The sequence below is a fragment of the Erythrolamprus reginae genome, chromosome 9 (genome assembly GCF_031021105.1).
Source record: "Erythrolamprus reginae isolate rEryReg1 chromosome 9, rEryReg1.hap1, whole genome shotgun sequence".
Taxonomy (NCBI): domain Eukaryota; kingdom Metazoa; phylum Chordata; class Lepidosauria; order Squamata; family Dipsadidae; genus Erythrolamprus; species Erythrolamprus reginae.
Window position 1 is genome coordinate 1,187,664 of NC_091958.1, and position 23,386 is coordinate 1,211,049.

Sequence of the window (23,386 nt, forward strand, 5' to 3'; positions counted from 1 at the left end):
TTAAATGTTTCTTTTAAAAGATAATCCAGCCAGCCAGGTTGAAAGTGGCTGTTCTGCCCCAGCGCTGGTCCCCCAAGTAATTACACAGGCACAAACGTCCAAACACAGTTTGTTTTAGTAATTAATGCAAAGTCTCCTAATAATTTCTTAAGAGTGTAAAAAGCAAAAAAAAAAAAAAGGCAGAAGTTATTCTGTTCAAAAACCCAGCTCTTAATACACTGTCTTAACAGCTGGCCGAGGTCCAAGAGGTAATTGGCAAGTCTTCCTGTACTTGGCACAAGTCCCCAAATTAGAAAATGCAAGAAACAAGATCCATGCTGGAATGCAACCTGGAAACGCAGAGGTCAAGATTCAGAAGCGGCGGCGCTCCCTGCAACTACGCTCAGTGTGGTTAGGACTTAAGTAGTCTAAGGGCATGGCCAATTAGCCTGCAGCTCTACTCTTGAGGAGACCTCCTCCGGAGTAAACCTTCTTGCCTCTTGGCAGCCCTGTGTGCTCTTGTATTCAGGAAAGGAGTAGCCCCACCGTTCTCATCACTACCAAAAGGTGCTGGAGGTTCCAAAGGCCCTGGTGCAGAGGCTGCTGGCGAGCCCCAAAAGTGGCTGAAAAATTGCTTGTCATTATCCAAACCAACTCCCAAGTTGCAACCCGCAAACTTGGTGCCTTTGAGGAAGGGCAGGAACCAAGAACTGCTGCTCCTCTCTGAAATTTATTTATTTATTCGACTTCTACGCAGCCCAATCCCGAAGGACTCGTCAATCATGCTCCCCTGTTACGAATAAAGCCTCCTGAATCGGCTGTTTTCAGTACAGAAATAAAATCTTTATTAACGCAGGGATTCCAATCCCGAGGAACAATAAATATTATATATCACATTACAATAAATACATATAAATAAATCCAATAATTTAAATCACTTTACAATACAAGGGGAGAGGAAGGGTCATTGGAACAAGGATATCAATGGATGGGGGGGAGCAAACCCAGTTTGAGGGCAACCCTCCCCACCCCCAACCAGGCTTATCTCAGAGAGCATCTGTGAAGCTCAGCAGAGAGAGCCACCTGGGGCCACATCAGGAAGGGACCTGCTTCCATCCAGCCATAGCAGCTCAGGGGGTTGGGGGGAGAAAGGGTTGGGGGCCAGCCATTTCCCAGCTCAGCCCCCCTTAGGGATAAAATGTAGGCAGAGCCTCACATCAACCCTGTGGGACACGACTGACATCTCAGGGCCAGCCCCCCTTTAGGCAGGCTCAAAATGTTGGGGTGCTGGGCTGGCCCTGGGAATACACCCCCCCCCAAAAGGGGCACAAAGGCATAGGGAAGGCGGCTTCTGCAAATTGGCCCGAGTTTCATCAGGAGTAATAAATATAACACCTTGAAGCACATAAACATCTCAAAAAAAATACATTAACATAAATACAAATAAATAAGCAAGAATTCCTTTTCATCTCCTTAAAGAGAGTAAAATGCTTTTTAAGGAGCTTCTGGCTGGGTGGGGCTCATCCAGGCCAGGCTTGACCTCCCCAGAGGAGGGGTGGACGCAGCCATAGGCTGCAAAGCACCAATGCTTCAAACACAAACACAATTGTTCCCGATGAAGCCGGAGGGATGAGGGACCAGCCAGAGGGGGTGTTGCTCAGTTGCTGTAACGGGGGACGGCACAAGTGCAGGCGATGGGCAGGTCGATGTAATTCTTCTCGAAGTAGAACTTCTCCACGCCGCCGTCGTCTTGCGGGCAGGCCTTACGGCGAAAGACCAGGATTTTCTGGGTGACTTCCACCGAGTTGAGGGAGGTGGTCTCGCGGCCCGTCCAGCTATCGATGCAGCCTTTGCAATTGCACTTGGCGAAGGCCAGCTGCCGGGGGTAGCGGTTCTCATCTACATCAATGCTGTGGGACAGAGGAAGAGGGAGAGGGGGGTTAGAAGCTGCCGGGTCTGTTAGAAGCCGCCGAGTCTGGCCAACAAACATTTGAATGGGTATGACTGATAATTGGGGATTTTAGACTGGGTATTTAGCTTTAATTAATCGGGACCGCCTTCTGCCACACGAATCCCAGTGACTGATTAGGTCCCACAGAGTGGGCCTTCTCCAGATCCCGTCGACGAAGCAATGTCATCTGGCGGGACCCAGGGGAATAGCCTTCTCTGTGGTGACCCCGACCCTCTGGAATCAATTCCTCCCAGAGATTAGGACTGCCCCCACCCTCCTTGCCTTCCGCAAGCTCTTGAAAACCCACCTATGTCACCAGGCTTGGGGAAATTGATATACCCCTAGCTGTTTTATTTTATGCATGGTTTGTCTGGATGTATGACTGCTTTTTTTATATAATGGGTTTTTTATAACTATTTTTAATATTAGATTTGTATTTGTATTATTTGTTGTGACCCGCTCCGATGTCTGCCTTGCCTTGACCAAGGAATTCTGGGAACTGTTTGCTGAGACGACTCCTGGAGAAGGGAGGCCGGTCGAAGCAGCTTTGGGGGACACGCAAGAGAGCGCTCGCTGAATCAGAGCAACCACATGGAATAACAATTCCCTTCAATTCATTAGATTTGTATGTCGCCCTTCTCCGAAGACTCGGGGCAGCTCACAGAATAAATATAAAACAAGCAGGTCTCCAACTCTGTTGGAAGGGTCCTTGGAGGTCTTCTAGTCCAACCCCCTGCTTAGGCAGGAAACCCTACACCACTTCAGACAGATGGTTATCCAACATCTGCTTAAAAACTTCCAGTGTTGGGGCATTCACCACTTCTGGAGGCAGGTTGTTCCATGGATCAATTGTTCTAACTGTCAGAAAATTTATCCTTAGACCTAAGCTGCTTCTCTCCTTGTTTAGTTTCCACCCATTGCTTCTTGTTCTACCTTCAGGTGCTTTGGAGAATAGGTTGACACTGCTATCCTGTCTCCCCTGGTCCTTCTTCTCATCAAACTAGCCATGCTCAGTTCCTGCAACCGTTCTTCATATGTTTTAGCCTCCATTTATCCCCTGATCCTCTTTGTTGCTCTTCTCTGCACCCTTTCTAGAGTCTCAGCATCCTTTTTGCATCGTGGCGCCCAAAACTGAACGCAGCACGGGCTCCTGGCTTCACAGGTCCCCAGGAGGCTCCCCCTCCCTCATGAGGCAAGGTCTTACTTACTAGTATGTCCAGGGTGAGATGGAGCGATTGTTCAGTTCGCCACTCCGCATGCTCTGGATGGTCAGGTCCGGGCAGCCGGGGCTGTGGTGCCTCTGCTGGTGTGGCCGGCTGCTGTGCTCGATCTCCAGAAACGGCACCAGCTTCACACAGTCCTGGTGTTGCAACACGGAGACCCAGTTCCGAAACTGCACCGGAATCGGGTCCTTCTCCAGCTCCTCTGCGGTGAAGCAGCCCCCATGCTTGGCATCTGCCCAGGCGAAGCACAGAAGGGCGACCAGGAGCGACCACTGGAGAGACCAAAAGGGAGACGGAGTTAAAGGCGGCTTTTCACTCCTCCAAAGACAACTGGACTTGCTTGGCTTTTTTCCCTTGAAAATGTTTCGCTTCTCACCCAAGAAGCTTCTTCAGTTCTCAAGGCAAAAGCATTGTTGGGACTATAAACAGAAAGGCGCATTTGTTGTCTCTGAATGGACCTCCTGTGGCTTAATTAATTCCCCTTTCCCTGAGCTTTTTAAAATATATATATAAATATTTCTTTATTTTAACACAGGCATACATAGAAATATAGAAGATTTATGGCAGAAAAAGGCCTCCTGGTCCATCTAGTCTGCCGTATTTTATCTTAGGATGGATCTATGTTTACCCCAGGCATGTTTAAATTCAGTGACTGTGGATTGACCAACCACGTCTGCTGAAAGTTTGTTTCAAGCATCTACTACTCTTTCAGTCAAATAATATTTTCTCACGTTGCTTCTGATCTTTCTCCCTTAATTGATTCCCCATTCCCTGAGCTTTTTTCTTTAATATAAAAATATTTCTTTATTTTAACACAAACATACATACACAAATGTTTAAAAACGTTAGTGTGTGACAAACCTGTTTCCTATTTCTTATTGTGTTCTATCTATATTTATTTATTATTCATTTATTAATTGGATTTGTATGCCGCCCCTCTCCGAGGACTCGGGGCAGCTCGCAACATAATGAAAACAGTCTACAATATAAAGTTTAAAATCCAATTAATATAATTAACTACTCTAAAAACCGTGGAACATTAAAAACCATTCATTCACTTTCAACAACAAGTACTCTTCACTTATATTACCATTATAACTATTAATTTACACATTATATAAAGTATATTGTATATTGATCTTACTTCGGTATCTATATTTGTTACCCTTCTATCAGAATCCTCTTTTCTTTTCGTTCCAGATTTTAATTTTGTTTGACTATGTCTGTTTGTATTTTCTTTTTTCCCAACCAACAATAAAACCTATTCCAACATTCGAAATATTCTGACTCCTCTTTATTTTTTATCTCCATTATTAATTTGTCCATTTCTGCGCAGGATATTATTTTTTCTATTAAGTCTTCTTCAGTAGGTATATTTTCATTTTTTCATTATTGCGCAAAGATAATTCTAGCCGCTGTTATTATATGTAAAATTAGATTTTACATATCCGAGTCCTCGGAGAAGGGCGGCATACAAATCCAAATAATAATAATAATAATAATAATAATAATAATAATAATAATAATAATAATAATAATAATAAATGCTTTGTAATCGGGAATTAAACCACAAAGCTACTTCCTCCGGCAGGAGCTTTACAACTTACAGACCCAATTCATTCAAAACACATTTTCTTATCCATTCTAGGAGCCTCTGCCCTTCCTCCTTGCTAGAGAATAACCTCTGTCGCTTCCTTTTGTGCAAGCAACCATAAAATTGAGGAAAAGAAGCCAAGATATTTTTATGACCGGAAGCCGTCACCTGAGTTTTAGCCGGCTAGCAAGGTGAGATGCTCTGCTTTTTAAAAAGTTGCTTCCCGAAAGCCACGGATGGAGGGGAAGGCAACACCTTTTTGAAGACTCCACCTCTCATTTCCTCTCCCCCTCTGCACCTTCAACCCTCTTTGCCTTAGACACCTGTGGAGCTGAGCATGTGCAGAGTGCCTGAAGCACACCCGAGCACAGGCCACGGCTCCGGCAGGTGGGCAGACCTAGAAGTCACCCGCTCATTGCTGACTCGGCTGGCCCCACGCCCAGAATCCCTGGCCAGGTGTTGGTTTCAAGGCCCCGGAGGCATTTCCTTCGCACACCTGGTGGTGGCAGAGGCTGCCTTCTCTTACCATCTCGGCTGAGGTCTTGGCGGGAAAGAGGCAGAGGAGGAGGATGCTACGGAATCCCTTTTCGGCTCTCAGCTGCCGCCCTGAAGCAAGAAGCCCGTTGCAAGGCGAGTGATCTGAGACACCTTGATACCTGCCTCCTGTTATATACCCAGGGATGTTACCTGCTTGGAAACTCCAAGTTTTTTCCCCCTCCTCCCCTTGGGGAAATAGTTGTGTACTCATTTCCTCCTGAGTTGTCAAACGGGCAGCTATGCAATCAACTCTTGCAGGTTTCTCACTTTCACTGGATGATCCTAACTAGGTTTAGTGGCTTCCTTAAAAAAACCCCAAAAGCTATTGCTTTTCTACTCTTCCAATACTTTAGTTTTTTTAAAAGAACACCTGTTCTTATTTTTCTAGTTCAGGGCAATTCTAAGACTTGTGGGCTCCAATTTCCAGAGGTTGAAGACCACAAGCCTTAAAGTTGCCAAAGTTGGACCTCTAGTTCCTTACAGACAACAAATTAACTTGCTATTTTAGCTTCTATTTAATCTTGGCTTATCCTGGAGGTAAAGGGATGTTTCTGTCTCAAGTTGCCCGGGGTTTCTTTTGGGGTGCTGTGCTGACAACTTCCTCGGACGGAGAGGATGTGCACAAGACATGGTACAATGAGCTACAAATCACAATGTTGGTTTAAGAGGGTTTCTCTCTCTCTCCCCCAAACCAAGATTCCAAAGCGTCCATATTTTGCAATTAAGAGGTGTATTGAATTCAATAAATATGCCTGCATGTGTGTTCCCATTTCCTTTTAACGACTTAGACGGAATCTCTTGAAAAGAATCTCAATAAAGTATTTAGCATTTATCCTTCTGAATATTCCTGGTTTTTTTTTTATCCCCTAGGAGTTGAAATGAAAGGAAAAACAAGATGCTTTTGGATGTAAGGAATAGAAGCAAACATAGAAAGTATTTAAATAAAAATTAAGATTCCTGAATCTCAGACAAACGCAAAGTCTTCTTTGAGGTAGAATCCCCACATCGAGAAACTATGTGCGGTCACACACAATATGGCTTGTTTATACGACATTCTTTCTCACTATTAAATTATAACCCACCCTTAGAGGCACTCAAGCCAAACCAGCTCAAAAAAGCCAACAACAACAAGAAGAAGAAGAAGAAGAAGAAGAAGAGCCTTCTCTGTGGTGGCCCCGGCCCTCTGGAATCAACTCCCCCGGAGATTAGAACGGCCCCCACCCTCCTTGTCTTTTGCAAGTTACTCAAGACCCACCTTTATCGCCAGGCATGGGGGAATTAAGACATCTCCCCCAGGCTTTCTTATATTTTATGTTTGGTATGCATGTGCTGTATGGTTTTTTAAATTGTTGGGGTTTTTTATATAATTTTATTATTAGATTTGTTCCATTGTTATACTGTTTTTATTATTGTTGTGAGCTGCCCCGAGTCTTCGGAGAGGGGCGGCATACAAACCTAATAAATTGAATTGAATTGAATTGAATAATAATGGCTCTTTCTTTTATATGACCCAATCCTGGTTGGGAAGGTAAAGATTAAGAAAACTGAAAGTTTCCAAGCAAGTGCAAAGGAAGTGATGTTTGTGCTGAATGCCGGCACAGAAAATATGAATTGAACCCCAAGTGGTGTGGCTCAATTAACAGCTTTTAACTTCACCGCTTAACCATCATTGTGGTTGTTCTTTTCATATGTATTGGTTTTCAAGGTGGGGATAAACTTAAAGTCAAAGCCCAATGAACTTAGATCAAAGTTTTGGAAATAAATTTATTTCCAATACATTTATTCCTATAAAGTATTCCGTAAATGCTTTCTTAAAAAGTATTTAGAAATCAAGATTTAAAGTAACATAAAGTTACAGTTGGTGCGGGGGGAGAATCTCCCCTGGAGTTTGAATAATCTGAGGTCAGTTGGGGAAAAGATCAGAAGTAACCTGAGAAAATATTATTTGACTGAAAGAGTCGTAGATCCTTGGAACAAACTTCCAGCAGACGTGGTTGGTAAATCCACAGTAACTGAATGTAAACATTCCTGGGATAAACATAGATCCATCTTAAGATAAAATACAGGAAATAGTATAAGGGCAGACGAGATGGACCATGAGGTCTTTTTCTGCCGTCAATCTTCTATGTTTCTAATAGATGGGATAGTTGCAAAGGTGGGAGTGGATCTCTGGGAGTGGAATGGAAAGCCCCAGGCTATTTAGTAATCAAGGCAGGATGGAAAAAAAGGAAGGAAGCAGGAAAAATACCAAATTGGGAACAAGGAAGAAGCTGGAAATATCCAGTGTTCTTTCCCTGTAGATTTCCCTCTAAAGTTATTTGTGTTGTAACTTACGTTTAAGACCAACGCTTTTTTGCAGCCCCCTCCCCTCAAAAAAGCAACAAGGCAGGCATTTTAATCAAATTAAAAGTGCTGTGTTTGTTGGATTTGTGTTACTTGTCAGTTTGATCATTTCCAAGCGACTGGGAGCCACTCTCCAAATTTCTACAGAAGGATCCTGTGGCCTTTTCCCTTGACTTGGTCCAGTCGCTTTGTGGAGGCACCATCGAGACTCTGTTTGGGCCAAGCAGAAGAAACAGAAGTTCCCATCTGGGTTCTTGGAAGGACCGGTCCCGGTTCCATTTCCCCCTGAATGAGATGGTTAGGCAAACAACCACAAGGGCTTGGAACAAACTCCACCCGAAGCAGCTGAGCCTTACTTCCTTCGCTTGGGAAGGAAGGAGTAAGATCATGGCTCGACTACTACAATGCGCTCTACATGGGGCTACCCCTGGAAATGTTCAGAGACTTCAGCTGGTCCAGGACACAGCCATGTGAGCTATTGTGGGTGCCCCTAGGTACAACCACATCACACCAACACAATTCAAAGTGTTGGTCAACATCTATAAAGACCTACATGGCTTAGGGCCAGACTATCTACGGGACCGCCTCCTACCGTATACCTTCCAGTGACTGATAAGGGCCCACGGGGCTGGCCTTCTCCAGGTCTCGTCAACCAAACAATGCCAACTGGGCCGTAGGGAAGGGCCTTCTCTGTGGTGGCTCCGGCTCTCTGGTACCAGCTGCCTCCGGAGATCCATGCTCTCCCCACCCTACTGTCCTTCTGCAAAGCTGTAAAGACCTGGCTGGGCCTGGGGCCATTGACCAAATGAGATACCATCTAGATCCGTCCGTGAGAGATATTGAGAGATATGTATGGCTTTTACTAGGGTTTTGTAATTATTTACAAAAATTGTTCCTTTAAATATTGTTTTTATTTGTTGTAAGCTGTCCAGAGCCTTTGAGGAGTTGGGCAGAATATAAATTAGATTAATAAATAAGATCCAGAAGAGGGGAAGAATTTGAATAAGATGCACTAAAGTGGATTTCATATATTTATATGTACGTAGTAAAAGAAAATATTGATGATGAGCAAATAATTATTTATGTGCATATACAGAACACCACTGAAACTGAATACGTTTTATATGTTGTTTAAGTTTATATGCTCATTTGTCTGTCTATCTTGTTTTTTCTTTCTTTCTTTTTTCTTTGTATGTTCTGTTTGTTTAAGTTGTTTTTTTCTATTTTTATATGTAGAAACTTAATGATTATTTAAAAATAAATAAAGTGGATTTCCTGTTTCAAGAAGGTTTTGTGGGCTGAAGGTGAGAAAGAAAAGGGTTGGCATGGGAAGATCTCCAGTCTGCTGAGAGGTGGCCAAGCTGACCTGTTATCCCAAGACCCTAGCCAACATCCAAAGCTGGCTAACGAAGGTTGGGATAAAAGAATCCCTCAACACCTCCCAGGGGTGTTCTCACTCTGACCCAACCACGTGGGTTGCTGACTTGGAAATGATGTGTGAACTCGGCCATTCTGGTTTGATAAAGCAAGGGATCTTAGAAGCCATCTGTATTAACCCTGTTAAAACCTGTATTAACCCTGTTAAAACCTGGCTTTTTCAGCAGGGCTGGGAGTCTGGACTAGGAATGATTGAGTGTATGCATGGTTTTTTGGGATTATTTATGTATTTTGTTGTTTGTATTGCTGTTGTATTTTATACTGTTTTCATTTGTTGTGATTATTATTATTTAATTGAGAGTAGGGTTTTTTTTGCACCGAGCAATATCACACAGCACAGAACAGGGGATAAGAAGTGCAGATCACAAACCCTTAAGAGACACCCTGGAAAAAGATGTAACAGGGATGGAAAGAAAGGAGGAGAGAGACGGAGATCATGAGACAAATGTAAGTCTCCCAAAAGCTAAGACGAGGAAATAGGACGAAGCGTATGTAGTGCTTGGCTTCACTCTGACTATGGTGGGAGACGAAGAAAGACCAATATGTTTACTGGGTCTAAAAATGTTGGCAGGGGACAGCAAGAAGCCAAATAAATTAAGGCGGCGTCACTTAAACACATTACACCCCAATCACACTGATAAGCCGCTTGAGTTTTTTCAGTGAAAACACGCTGAATATTGCAAACAATCTTCCTGGTGGAGTGTTGGGGTGTGTGTGTGTCGCGAAATGTTTCCTTCTTCCTGGGGGACGTAACAGGAAGCAATTGAGAAACACTGGGTTACTGTGATGTCTGAAGCCATCAGGGGAACAGAGTCAGGAGCTGCAACCTCCTGTAAGGGGGTCTCTCGCCTGTGGGTACCAGTGCCTGGACAAGTCACAGGGGCCTCTCGTGGTGCTAACGGCCCCTTGCAGGTTCACCGACCCACCTGTTGGAGAAAGCCCAGCAGAGCATCCTCTGCCTGGGGCGGCACCTGGGCCAGGACCAGCTCATTCCATCATTTGTGCCAAGCCCGTTTCTGCCCACTCTGAACTTGCCCTGATTTCAAAGAGACTCAGTGCCTGGTGGAAGGCTGTTGCGGGTGTGGGAGGGGGGGCATGGCAAGGTGGCCCCCTCTGCCCCAGGATGCTGCCGACAACCTTCGCTCTGTCTCCCTGGTCCTGATGTTGGCAACTGGAGGAGGTTTCTATCCACGGCGGAGTGAGTGGCAAGAAGGGGTTGATTGTGTTGCAGGGATGTTGAAACTGGGTGAAAAGGCAACTGGAGCCAGAGCGGGTTCTGATCTCTTCTACTGGGTGATGGAGAAAACCGGCTTCGCATGGTCCCATGGTCGCTCTCTCCTTACTGTCATTATCCTTTGTGTGTGTTTGTGTATGTGTGTGTAAGAGTCCCTCCCAAACACATGACAAGCTGCTACCTGCCTGTTGCAGGGAAAACCCCTCCACGTGGCTGGGATAGCGTCACACGCTCACTGCCCCACGAGGGAGCAGGAAGAGAGCTTGCCAAAGGACCCCAACCGTCTCCAAGGCAGTGGGGTGGTCTTGGGGGGAAGGCCAGGGGAGCTGAGATGCCAGCCCAGGAGGTCTCGAGGTTGCATTGGGACATCTTCAATTTTGGCTAGCCTCGCCGGGGCAAATGCTTGGAACAAACTCCCAGCAGACGTGGTTGGTAAATCCACAGTAACTGAATTTAAACATGCTTGGGATAAACATAGATCCATCCTAAGATAAAATACGGGAAATAGTATAAGGGCAGACTAGATGGACCAGGAGGTCTTTTTCTGCCGTCAGTCTTCTATGTTTCTAAAATGCCGCTTGTAAAACATTCTATATAAATGTTCTTTATACACCACTGATAAGGTCAGTTTATAATATTGCTTCCATATTTTTTCCCTAAGTGTGTCCTTCACTCTTCTTGCAACCTGACTCCGCCAGACTTGAAATTCTTCGATTAGATAACTTACAACTCCATCGTCTCCATTTTGGACTTAAATAGAGTTCATAAAATCATATACCAAAATGTCCTTCCTGTTAGCAACCACCTTTAACTGCAATAACACATGAGCACGTAACAGATTTAAACTCAATGTCAGCTGCTCCAAACTAGACTGCAAAAAATACGACTTCAGCAATGGAGTGATCAACGCCTGGAATGCCCTACCTGGCTCTGTGGTTTCTACTCCTAACCCCAAAACCTTTAACCTCAGATTATCTACAATTGACCTCTCCCCCTTTCTAAAAGGTCCGTAAGGGGCGTGCATAAGCGCACCATTGTGCCTACCGTGCCTGTCCTACTGTTCTATTGACTATCATTACTTTTCTAATGTTTTATTTATACAATTTACCATCCTATAATTGTTTGACAAACATAAATAATAAAATAAATAAAATAATTGAACCGTGTAGCCAAAATTTTTCATCCAGGCTAATATGTTCTCTTTTAGTATTTCCTCAATGTTGTCGTAGTATAGAAGGTAATTGTACATTTTTGTTATGAATTTACTATCTGGTCCAATCAATATTTTAATCTATTAAATTATATTTCTTGGCTATACCAAATTTTACCATTTATATCTGCTCTGTACTTGATAATGGGTTAACCAGTCCATACTTCCTCTTCTAATTTCTGTCTGGTCTTCAAATATCCATTTGTTTCTAATAAATTATTATATGTTATCATTTTTGTTCTATCTACTGTGTTAGGATGTCTCAATGCCTCAATTACTGATAGCCACCTAGGTATCTCTTTGTAATTACCCCTTATTTTCCTCCATATGTGTAATATTGTTGCTCTTATGGCGTGAGATTGAAATTGTGTGTGTTTTGTACCCTTTTTCCCCCATAAGTGGGCATGCCATCCTTCATTTATGTTGTGACCCTCAAGTGTTAAAATTCTTTTATTTTTCAGATTTATCCATTCTGTTGCCCGGAGTAGAGTTGCAGCATGGCAGTATCTAGTATGTCTCAAAGTCCAGGAGGGATATCTTCCTAGGCCACCTTGCCCTAACTGCCTCTGTCCTCACTGGGAATTAGGGGGATTGGAGTCCAAGGCCCATCAGGGACACTGGTTTGGGGAAAAGCCAGCCTGCTTTGACTGGAATGGCTCCTCAAAAACAGCTGTGCTGGAGATTATTTTTTGGGGGGGGTGCTCTGCATTCCTCCTGGGGCTCCCCCCCTCAAGGCACATCATGCTCTGCAGACGCTTGTTCAGGGAAGCTGAGGAGTCTCCCAGAATCATTGCAGAATTCCTGGATGGGATCCATGCAAAGTCCATCCAGCAGCTGTGGGAGGACAGACTTCAAAGACCCTGGATGGGATCCAAGCCCCTCATTCCCAGCCAGTTTATTCCAGGCTCTGCTGATCTTAACCATAAGGCGTCTGGCAGCAGCTTCACCAAATAAAGCATTTGAGTGAATAAAAGCGGCTGCCTTGTAATCCATTTTTTTAAAAAAATAGGGAAAGCTGCTCCCTGACTCTTGATTTTTGGTTACCGATGTACTGATACAGGTCTTCTGCAAGGATTGTCCACCAGCTCTTTTCCTTTTTTCTTTCTTTCCTTTTTCTTCTCTCCTCTCTCCTTTTCCTGCCTTTCTTCCTTCATTATGCTCAAGGTAGTGGACATATCCGATACACCTACCTCTTCTTTTTCTTGACCCCCACAACAATAACCTTGGTCGACTCGAGCCTTCCATCCTTCTGAGATGGTAAAACAAGGACCCAGACTGTTGGTGGCAACAGGCCAACTCTGTAGACCGCTGAGAGAGGGCTGTAAAGCATTGTGAAGTGGTATATAAGTCTAAATGCTATTGCTATTCCTTCCTTCGGCCAATGACTACAATATTTCAGGCCAATTCTGCCCATTGCCAGGAGTTCAATCCTGACCAGCTCAAGATTGACTTAGCCTCCCATTCTTCCAAGGTGGTAAAACATGACCCAGATTGTTGGGGGCCAGAGGCCGACACTGTAGACTGCTTAGAGAGGGCTGGAAAGCACTGGAAAGCGGCATATAAGAGGAAAACATAATTACATTATTGGGGATTAATAAAGTATGAAAAAATAAATTATGAGGCAATTCTGCTGCGTGTCTGATTAGTTTGCAATTTCTCTTTTAACATGAGAGACGCAGGACTTTGGTGATCACAAGCTCACTCTTTGACCTGCATTTGCTCAGAAGACCCGGCTTGACCTCCGCTGGCCTGGGGGCACTGAGCACGTGGGGCCACCCTCTTGCGTTTCTTGGAAAAGCAGCATTGCAACAGGTGTTCAGAAAAATGGGCAATTGCTCAACCTCTCGAATTGGGCTTTTGCACGGACGCTGCCGGGGGATTTGTGCAGAGGGAGACGGTCTCTGCAGCTGCCTCGAGGCTTCGCAAACACACGCAGGCGGACAGAGCCGCCACCAGCCGGTGACGAAAACCAGGCGGCACTACAAGGAAAAGGGAGCCGCTGGGCCACGCGTGGCTTCCGAGTCTTCCTTGCTTTCTTCTCTGGACTGGACGGAGACCCTTTGGCCTCTTTGGAAGGACCTGTAGGGGAAGACTGGCAAGAACCAGTTGAGAGACACTCCTGACTGCTGGGATTTGCATGACACAGGCGGTTGTGACGTCAGGTATTGTGTCCACTTAAGCTCACATGGACCACAATGACGACGATCAATCACAGTCGAAAGGGAACATCTGAAGAGACCTGTAGAGGTGATGTCTCACCCAAGTGGATTGCGAGACCTCTTTAAATAGGAACCCCCCTTTTTTTCTTTCTTTCCTTCCTTTTTTCTTGCATTCCTTCCTTTCCTTCCTTCTTTTTTCTTTCTTTCCTTCCTTCCTTTCAATTTGTATGCCGCCCAACTCCGTGGGGACTCTATGTGGCTTCTTCCTAGTTTTATTCCCCCTTTTTCCTTTCTTCAATTTCAAAATCAAAATACAGTCAGGCATCGACTGGAGGGAGAAGCAATGGATTAAACTGAAAATCCAGATTTCCCGAAGTTAAAAAAAAAACCCAGCCAAGGTTACCCAAAAGTCAATGGCACTTTTGAAAATAGACTTTGATGTGAGGTATCTTTTTTAATCGCTTATAAAAAGTTGGAATTAATTAAAATCCCCCTGGAAGGAGCAATTGAAAATAATTCCAAAACCGGAAGACCTACAAAGATCCAGCAATGTGCCAATCAAACAGAATTTGAGATGACATGGCCTTTGAATTTAAAAAAAAAGTCAGTTCTGGAGAGACCTTTTAACGGGCTCGTTGCCCTCCTGAAAAAACAAAAAGCCGCCCGATACACTTCGAGACTTTCTCCAGTTTGATTGCCCCAAGACACAACCGCTCAAAGAAAGAAGATGTTTATCAAAATATTTTATTTTGAGCATAACCCCTCAAAAAAAGGAAAAAAAAAAAGAAAAAAAATCCTCCCTCTTTATTAGACATACATCCTGACGATATCTTTTGTGTTTTTTTTCCTCTGGTTTTTAAATCAACTAAAACAATCTTTTGGTTAAAATAAAAAGAGACATAGAATTTTCTCATCATGGGTCTCTATGCAGCTGGGGGGGGGAGAATAGGAGGGGAGGGGGAGAAAGTGGGCAGAGGGGAGAAAGGGGGGAGAGCTTCCAGCTGGTGTTTGTGGGGTGGTGGGAGTGGTGGGGGGCTCTCTCCTTACACGTGTGCAGAGGTGCACGGTTGACGACATCCGACACGCAACGTTGGCTAACTAGGGGGATGCAACTCGTAGCTAGCAGAGAGGGCAAGGTGGGGGAGGAGGAGGAGGAGGAAGAGGAGGAGGCATGAGGACCAGGCGGTGGGGAAGAGCCACTTGCACCCGAGGCCAGCAGCATCTGGGCGGGAGAGGCAATTGGGGGTGGGGGAGGCACCGTCTCCCACCCAGGAGGCAATTGGGGTGGATTCCAGCTGACAAAACTTATCCAATTTGTTGGTGGTGGTGGTGGTTGGTTCTTTGTTTCTTTTTTCCCGTTTTCGTTTTTAAAAAAAGGACCACAGCCAAAAGAACAAAACAGAACTGCAGAATCCGAAGTGGCTGCTTCGTTTACGCTATGTATAAAACCCCAGGCGCAGTCTCTCTCTCTCTCCCCTGGGCTGGGCCGACGCTCGGCTATACTTTCCCGGGGATCTTGGCCCGCTTCCGAGCGATGGCGTCTTCCACGGCCTTCAGCTGCTTCAGGAGCTCCTCCCTCCGCGACAACGTGCTGGACTTGCCCGATTTGGCCGGGGCGGCTGGAGGGGCCGGCTCAGCCGCTTTGCCCGGGATGCTTGTGACTTTGCTGGAGCTCTTCGATGGAGGAGAGAGTGGGCGCTTCCTGCGAGAGAGAGAAGACGAGGGTTGGCGGGCGGGTGGGGGAGAGGCACGGATGGGGAGGGGTGGACCGGGGGGCTCGTTGGGGGGTAGATTTGCAGCGGCGAGCAGGTTCTCAAAAAGAACTCGGTGGCCCAGTGATTACATTGCAGCTTTGCAGGCTACTTCAGCTAAAACTGCTGGCTGTAGTTCACCAGTTCAAATCTCTCCACCAGCTCAAGGTTGACTCAGCCTTCCGACCTTCCGAGGTGGGTCAGATTGTTGGGGGCAATAGGCTGACCCTCTGTAAATCACTAAGAGAGGGCTGTAGAAGCACTAGGAAGCAGTATATAAGTCTAAGGGCTATTGTCCTTCCTTCCTTCCCTTCCCTCCTCCCTCCCTTCTCTCTCAATGATTAGAATACAGTACTGCAGGCTAATTCTGCCCACTGCCAGGAGTTCAACGCTGACCAGCTCAAGGTTGACTCAGCCTTCTGTCCTTCCGAGGTGGGTAAAATAAGGACCCAGATTGTTGGGGGAAACAGGCTGACTCTGTCGATGGCTTAGAGAGGACTGGAAAGCAATGTGAAGTGGTATATAAGTCTAAATGCGATTGCTAAACGGAAGGGTGGCATAGTTTAGAACTACAGAGCGGGAAGAGAGTGCAGTGGCCCCCTGTTGCACCTCCCTCAAACTTTGAGCCATGGATCTCAACTCCCAGCCTTCCCCAGCCAGCTATTCTTCAGGGCAGACATCTTAACATTGCCAAGGTTGAAGAACACGGATCCAGTCCAACCCTCTCCATGTGTGGAAAAGCAATTAAAAATTGAGGACCCGGATTGTGGGGGCCATAGGCTGGCTCTGTTCAAAAGTGCTATTGCTAACTTGTTGTAAGCCGCCCTGAGTCTAAGGAGAAGGGCGGCATAAAAATTGAATGAATGAAATTGAATGAATGAAAAATAGTCTCTTCCACAGTTGGAGGGGGGAAAAAAAGGTGGCAATAGGAGTTGCCATCCTGGTGGCAACTGAGACCCGTGGCAGACTCAAGAAGTCGAACTCGGAGGATCGACAATGCCCGGTGTCTCGCAGGTTATGTCCCTGGCAGCAAAACTGCTAGAAACAGAGATCTAAGTTTGCATTTCAGCTGAATGGGCTGTGAGTCGATGAAGCAAGAGATGCTCCAGATAACTGTGACTAATGCAAGGGAATGTCACCCATTCAGGCATTTTTTTCACGTGACACGCTAATATTGCAATGGCTTAGCACGAAACAACTCAACGGGTGATACAATCAGCCAATGACTAGGCTGAGGGTCAGAAGCGCCAGGCCTGCTCTGCGGCTGCCGGGGAAATAGAAGGGGTGGGGGGAGCCCAGGGGGTCCTCCAGTTACGGCTGCTCATTTAACAATGGTTTGAAGCTGGGACGGCCTGGGTGACTTGCAAGCCACCCCCAAAGTTATGACCGTGGCACCAGCACCACCATCGTGTGATTTTGTGGGTGCTCGTCAACCAGCTCACAAGGGCCGCAGCGTTCTGCAGTCACACAACTGTGATTTGTGACCTTCCCGGCTGACCACTGAGCAGCCAGGTCAGGGGCTGAAAACAGATTCCTGTAATAATCATACAATTTAGTTAAGGACTGCGATTAAAAAAAAAAGATTGTAAAATCAGGCCTGGCCACCCGATGACCTGCTTGATGACCGAAAACCCGGTCCTATGTGTGGCCTCAATGAGGAGAGGGAAACCTTGATTTGGGCTTTTAACAAAAGAGGAAAAAGGAACATTTTCTGGGTGGGTTTGGGCTCGCTAGGAAACCTTCCCCGGAATGAGAGGATGATTCCATTCGTGAGATGGGGGGTGAGGAAGTCTGCCCCCTCTTCAACTCCCCAAATCATCTGCTTCTCCTTTCTAATGCCCCGGGCCCTTAACACAGTTCCTCATGTGGTGGTGACCCCCAACCATAAGCTTAGCCCCGATTCTCCCAACAGGGCTTGAAGCTGATTGGCAGGAAGGTCAGAGGGATGCCCCCATTGCCAACGCCTGACTGGTCGGATTGTAAAAATATGTCCCAAGGCACCAGAATAAGTCTTAAGTTCCTATCGCCAGGGGAAATTTGTCTTAGGTGACCCCTGTGAAATGGTTGTCCGACCCCCAAAGGGATCCCGACCCCCAGGGTGAGAACCACTGTTTTACAACAAAAGTACTTTTCCCCAGAGGAGGAGACCTCACCCGTCTCTCCCCCAGGGCTGGCAAAAGCCCCCTTGGGCGAGCAGGGTCCAGATACCGCTGCCCCCCAGAGCTGCTCCAAGCCCAAGTGGAGTAGTGGCAATCTGGGTGAATGCACAGCTTAGGAAGGCTGCCCCCCGCCCCCCAATGAGGCTTTCTGGACTGGCTCCTTCTCTGGTCCAGACAGAGCTCTTCGTTCCTTTGGGATGAGGGGGGGGGAGACCCCGGCCGGGCAGCCCTGATGGAGAAGAGAGGGCAGGACTCACTTGTCAGCCTGTGCCGGGGAGGGCTTTGGGTTGGGCCCCCGCTGACGGTCCTGTTTTGGAGAGGAGAGCCTTCCTGCCAGTTTCCGGTCGCGGGTACCTGAGGGGAAAGAAACGTTAGCCAAGGGCAGGGAGCTCACATCATCCCTTTGGGGTAGAGACCAGGCCAAGAAAGCAAAACCGTAGGAAGTTATGGTAGTTCTATATAAGTATGCAAACGTATTTACATAGAGAGAACTACAAGTGATTACCAGTTATAATTGTAAATATGTATATATAAAAAACTTATTTTCTGTGTTAGTGTTTATATGTCTATTTTTTTCTTTATGTATATATTTAATAAAGTTATGTACTGTATATATCTAATAAAGAAAGAAAGAGAGAAAGAGAGGGAGAGAGACAGAAAGAAAGAAAAAGAGAGAGGGAGGGAGGGAGGGAGAGAAAGAGAAAGGGAGAGAGAGAGAGAGAAAGAAAGAAAAAGAAAGAGAGAGAAAGAAAAAGAGGGAGGGAGAGGGAGGGAGGGAGAACCAGCCCAGAGTTCAAGGCCTCTCTTAAGTGATGTGCCGTGGGGATTTTCCATTCCCCCTCTTTCAGCGTCACCCATTTAGATTTACACAACACATTTTTCAAGTGGCAGGATCAGCCCAAGGAATGTGGCCCTGTGCTTGGCACTCGGCCCTCGGGAGTTAAGCCTTGGCAACACCGGGTGCCGAGTGGTGCCAGGCAAAAGCCGGCTCACACAAGGGCATCCTCCCTCGGGAGAGAACGGAGCTGTTTTGGGCTGCACCCGGCCTGCTTTCTGAAGGACTAGCGGGGTCTCAAGAGCCAGACGGGCAGCCTGGAGTTCTCAAGGCGAGGAGCCCCCAACCCTCCGTCTTTGGCTAGCCGAGTGGATTAGGGAGCCCCACCCGGCCGAGACAAGGCGCTCTCTTGCTTCACCCGTTTGCAGGAGGATGGCTGCAGACGAAGGCTTGGCACTTCCCTTACACACACACACACACACACACACACACACACACACACACAAAGACTCCTGAACTCTGCCCTGAGCACGGTGCAGCTGGTTCAGAGTGCAGGTAGAAGAGCAGCTGCAGAGAAAAAAGAAAGCACGCTGCTCTCAAGAGGAACCAAGGAAGGAAGGAAGGAAGGAATTAAGGAAGGAAGGGGAAAATGGAGGGAGGGATGAAGATAGAAGAGGAGGGAGGATACGAGGGAAGGAAGGAGGGAGTAAAGTTAAGGGAGAAAGAAAGATAGAAGAAGAGGGAGGATGGGAGTGAGGGAGGGAAAGAAGGAATTAAGGAAGAAAGGAAGGAAGGAAGGAAGGAAGAAAGGGAAGGGGGAATGGAGGAAAAGAAGGAAGGAAGGAAGGAAGGAAGGACTGGCTGTCTTGAAACCTGCAGCTGAGCCTCCTCACCTGGGGACAGGTTGATCCTCTTGGCCGGGGGAGAAGCCTGCCGGTCTTTGTCGGAGGGCTCGTACCTCTTCCGGCTGTTTTTGTCAGCTGCCTAAAAGCAGAACAGAAGGGGTCAGGGGAGAAGAGGCAGGCGCCTGCCCGGAGGAGGTGAGGAGGGACTGGACGGCCTGCTCTGCTCGGGAGGCACCCACCCATGCCCGATGCGGCCGCCCTAAGAGAGGTCACCCATTATGCTTAACTCCAGCTTTGGGCCAGTGAAGTGAGCAGAGGTCGCTCCAGGCCAGAGGCTGCCTTTGATGTACACGTCCACCTTATCAGGAGAAACACCCCCCCTCCCCCCAGGATGGAAGGAGCAAACTCTGACGGCCCGAGTGGATCCGAGACCCCTCCATCCTGTCCTCTGGGCAGAAGTTGAGCCCTTAGAGCAGTGGTTCTCAACCTGGGGGGTTGGAAGCCCTTTGGGGGTCGAATGACCGTTTCACAAGGGTCGCCTAAGACCCTGGGGGGAAAAGACAAATTTCCCCTGGTGAATAAAATAAAGCTTTTATTCTGGCACCTTGGAACATACTTTTACAATCTGACCAATCAGGCATTTACTGTGGGGGTGTCCCTCTGACCTTCCTGCCAATCAGCTGAAAGCTCTGTTGGGAGAATTGTCACTCGACTTATGGTTGGGGGCCACCACAACATGAGGAACTGTATTAAGGGATCGCAGTATTAGAAAGGTGGAGAACCACCGCTCTGCTCGGCCCCACTTTCCTTCCCTGAGGAATTCCCAGGGGTTCCCTCTGCGTCCCTCTCCTCAGCTGAAGGGGGAGGAGGAGGAGAGCCCCTTACCTTGTTTAAGAGAGTGAGCTTGATTTCCTTGTGGGCGCTGAATCCCGCAGGCTGGGCCTGGGGGGGCGGGTGAGGGGCGGGGGGCTGCTGAGACTTCCCCCCTGAGGCTGGCTTGGCGGATTTGGCCGGCTGTGCTGGGGCCTCCCGCTTCCGTTTCTCCTCCTTCGGGCCGCTCTCTTTCTTGGCCTTTCCTGCAAGACGCGCAGGGCGGGGTACGGTTGTTGGTGGCACCTTGGAGAGGCTCAGGGGCCTCTCCAAGGTGCCGCGATGAAGACACCCCCCCCCCCGCCCAGCTGCATGCCCAGAGGAGGTTTCCGAGCATTCTCCAAAGGTAGCCCCATGTGACGTGATCCACCCAAGGCCTCGTTAGAACAGTGGTTCTCAACCTTGGCGGCTTGAAGATGGGTGGACTTCAACTCCCAGAATTCCCCAGCCAGCAACACTGGCTGGGGAATTCTGGGAGTTGAAGTCCACCCATCTCCAAACCACCAAGGTTGAGAAACACTTCTTTTATAAGGAAGAGGCCTCCGTAGGCGTCATCCATGGACCCAAACCCACCAGCTGTCAGCCAGTTCTGACCCAGGGGAGGGGCCTGGAGATGCCGTACCTCTTTCTTTCTTCGGCTGGGCGGGGGCCGGAGACCGGGAGCTCGCCGAAGAAACCGGGCTGGCCAGATCCGCGTACATGTCTTCTGAGTCGGCGCTCCGGACTGAGCTGCTGCTGGAGGAGGCACTGGAGGCGGAAGAGACGCTGCTCATGCTCAGAGACCTGACCGGCCAGGAGAAGAGAGGAGCGCAGACACCGTTAAAGCCCCCTTATAGTAATAATAACAACAGCAACAACAGAGTTGGAAGGGACCTTGGAGGTCTTCTAGTCCAACCCCCTGCTTGGGCAGGAAACTTTACACCACTTCAGACCAGTGTTCCCTCTAATTTGGGGGGGGGGGGGGGGGCGGAAAAGTATAGTGTCTGAGTGGCAGTCCCTTTGGGACTGGGCGGCACAGAAATAATAAATAAATAAATAAATAAACAAACAAATAAATAAACAAACAAACAAACAAAAAACAAACAAACAACCCACCCACCCACCCTGTTTTGCCTCAGAGAATTTCAAAATAAAATACTGTACTGTGTGTCTATAACAGTGAGCTCATAATAGGGCAACTCTATCAATATCAAAATGCCACTTAAATAGTTGAGCTAGTTTCAAACTAGATTTTGATTTTCTTTCTCTCTTCCTTACTCCCATTCTTTCTCTTTCTCTTTTCCTTCCTCTCTTTTTTCTATCTGTTTCTCTCTCTTCCTCTCTCTCTCCTTCCCTCTCACTCTTTCCCTCTCGGCTTCTGGGCAGGTTTGGAAAACTCTGAGTTGATGATGATTTTTAAGTGAGCGATTGCTCACTGCTCAGCTTAGAGGGAACTATGCTTCAGACAGATGGTTAGTCCAACATCTTCTTATAAACTTCCGGGGTTGGAGCCTTCACAACTTCTGTTCCACTGATCAACCGTTCTGACTGTCAGGAAATTCCTCCTTAGTTCTACATTGCTTCTCTCCTTGTTTAATTTCCACCCTTGTTCTGCCCTCAGGTGCTTTGGAGAATAGCTTGACTCCTTCTTCTTTGTGGCAGCCCCTGAGATACTGCAAGGCTGCTATCCTGTCTCCCCATGTCCTTCTTTTCATTCAACTCGCCATGCCCAGTTCCTGCAACCGTTCTTCCTATGTTTTAGCCTCTCCTTTCATCCCTTCCTCCTTTCAACGGCACAGAGAGCTTCACACAACATCCACACAAAGAACCAGACCTCTTCTGGCCCAATCCCACCACCTTGGGGGCACCCAGTGGAGGAGGAGGGCTTCGAGGAGGAAGGTACGAGGCCTCCAAACCCCCAAGCAGCATCCGGCTAATGGACGTTGCGCTTCCCGACTCCAACCGAGCGTCTTACCTGGATTTCCTGGACCCGGACGGAGATGGGGAAAGCGAGGCCGAGGAGGACCGGGAGAGGGACCGAGACAAGGTTCTCGAGTGGGAGCTGGAACCGCTGTAGCTGCTGCCGCTTCCGCTGCAACTGATGGGCCGCCTGCAGCCAAGAGAGCCCCCCGTTAGGCTCCCACCGGTGGACACGAGGGGATCCGCTTCCTCTCCTTTCAGGCAGGGCCAGTGGTCAGCAGTCTCTGGCTGAGGAACTCCTCGTGTATCCCAGCAGCCGGTTAGGAGCCACAGAGTCGACCTTCTCCATGTCCCGTTAGCTAGGCAATGCCGCTTGGCAGGGCCTAGAGGGAAGAGCCTTCTCTGTGGTGGCCCCGGCCCTCTGGAATCAGCTCTCTCCAAGGATTCGTAATGCCCCCACCCTCCTGGCCTTCCGCAAGGCTTTAAAAAGTCACCTTTGCCAGCAGGCTTGGGGCCCTTGAGCATTATGCCTAGCTCCGGCCATCGACTGGAATATACATGGGATGAGTGTGGATGATCGTTTTTAATATATGGGGGTTTTAGATCTAGTTTTAACTATAGATTTCTTATATTTATTTACTAATTGGATTTGTATGCCCCCATCCCCCCTCCAAGGACTCGGGGCGGCTCACAACATATCAAAACAATAAACAATACACATATCTAAAAAATCCAATTTATACAGCTGAAAAACTTTAAAAAACTCTAATAACATTTAAAATCATTCATTCCCTACGATACGCATTATTATATATTATATTGTTGTATTTATTTTGCTGTGAGCCACCCTGGGTCTGCGGAGAAGGGTGGCATAGAAATCTAATAAAGTAAATAAATACAAACAAACTCCGGGAGTTGAAGTCCACAAGTCTTAAACTTGCCAAGGTTGGTGACCGCTGCTTTCAAGGACTCCTAGAGAGGGCGGTGGGGAAAACCAGTCTCCCTCGAGATCTGGCTAACTATCCCTCTGGATCCAACTGGGCTGGTCACAGGCCCCCTTTAGACCCTCGAGGCCCAAGTCTCCTTCTAGGAAGCCACCGCCTGAGCTGCTGTCCTTCCCGCGAGGCCACAGAGGCCCTGCCCGCTGGATCCCCACTCCAGAACGTCCCCCCTACCTCCTGGGAGGGGTCCTCGTTTGCCGCTCCTTCCGCCTGGCCTCCCTGGCGTCCCCTGGCTTGGCTGGCTCTGGGGCAGGGGGAGCAACCTTGGCCACCGGTGGTGGTGCTGGTGGGGCAGGGAGTTTCTTCACAATCTTTTCACTGAAGAAGGGCGAGAGAGAAATCGGGTGAGAGACCCCCCAAATTTAGTGGCCAAGGTTGAAACACATATGACGCCATCTCTGGTAACCCTCCGCAGGTTT

The 23,386-nt window shown here is 47.6% G+C and overlaps 2 protein-coding genes across 3 annotated transcripts in view; both read right to left on the reverse strand.

Moving 5' to 3' along the window:
• Positions 1-800: 800 nt before the first annotated feature.
• On the reverse strand, positions 801-5,763 carry IL17C (interleukin 17C). The gene is made up of 3 exons (XM_070761824.1): positions 5,274-5,763; positions 3,139-3,425; positions 801-1,889 (listed from the first exon to the last, which is right to left on the reverse strand). The coding sequence occupies exons 1-3, from the start codon at positions 5,493-5,495 to the stop codon at positions 1,637-1,639; spliced, it is 762 nt and encodes a 253-aa protein (XP_070617925.1). The 5' UTR covers positions 5,496-5,763; the 3' UTR covers positions 801-1,636.
• Positions 5,764-14,395: 8,632 nt separating this feature from the next.
• Positions 14,396-23,386, reverse strand: part of ZC3H18 (zinc finger CCCH-type containing 18) — a 42,206-nt gene continuing 33,215 nt past the window's right edge. For both annotated transcript variants that reach the window (XM_070761826.1, XM_070761827.1), the window contains exons 13-19: positions 23,142-23,285; positions 22,022-22,156; positions 20,690-20,850; positions 20,083-20,273; positions 19,246-19,336; positions 17,835-17,931; positions 14,396-15,369 (exon numbers count right to left, since the gene is read on the reverse strand). In XM_070761826.1, coding sequence (XP_070617927.1) covers positions 15,165-15,369; positions 17,835-17,931; positions 19,246-19,336; positions 20,083-20,273; positions 20,690-20,850; positions 22,022-22,156; positions 23,142-23,285 — 1,024 coding nt within the window. In that variant the 3' untranslated portion in view covers positions 14,396-15,164. The remainder of the gene's footprint in view (positions 15,370-17,834; positions 17,932-19,245; positions 19,337-20,082; positions 20,274-20,689; positions 20,851-22,021; positions 22,157-23,141; positions 23,286-23,386) is intronic.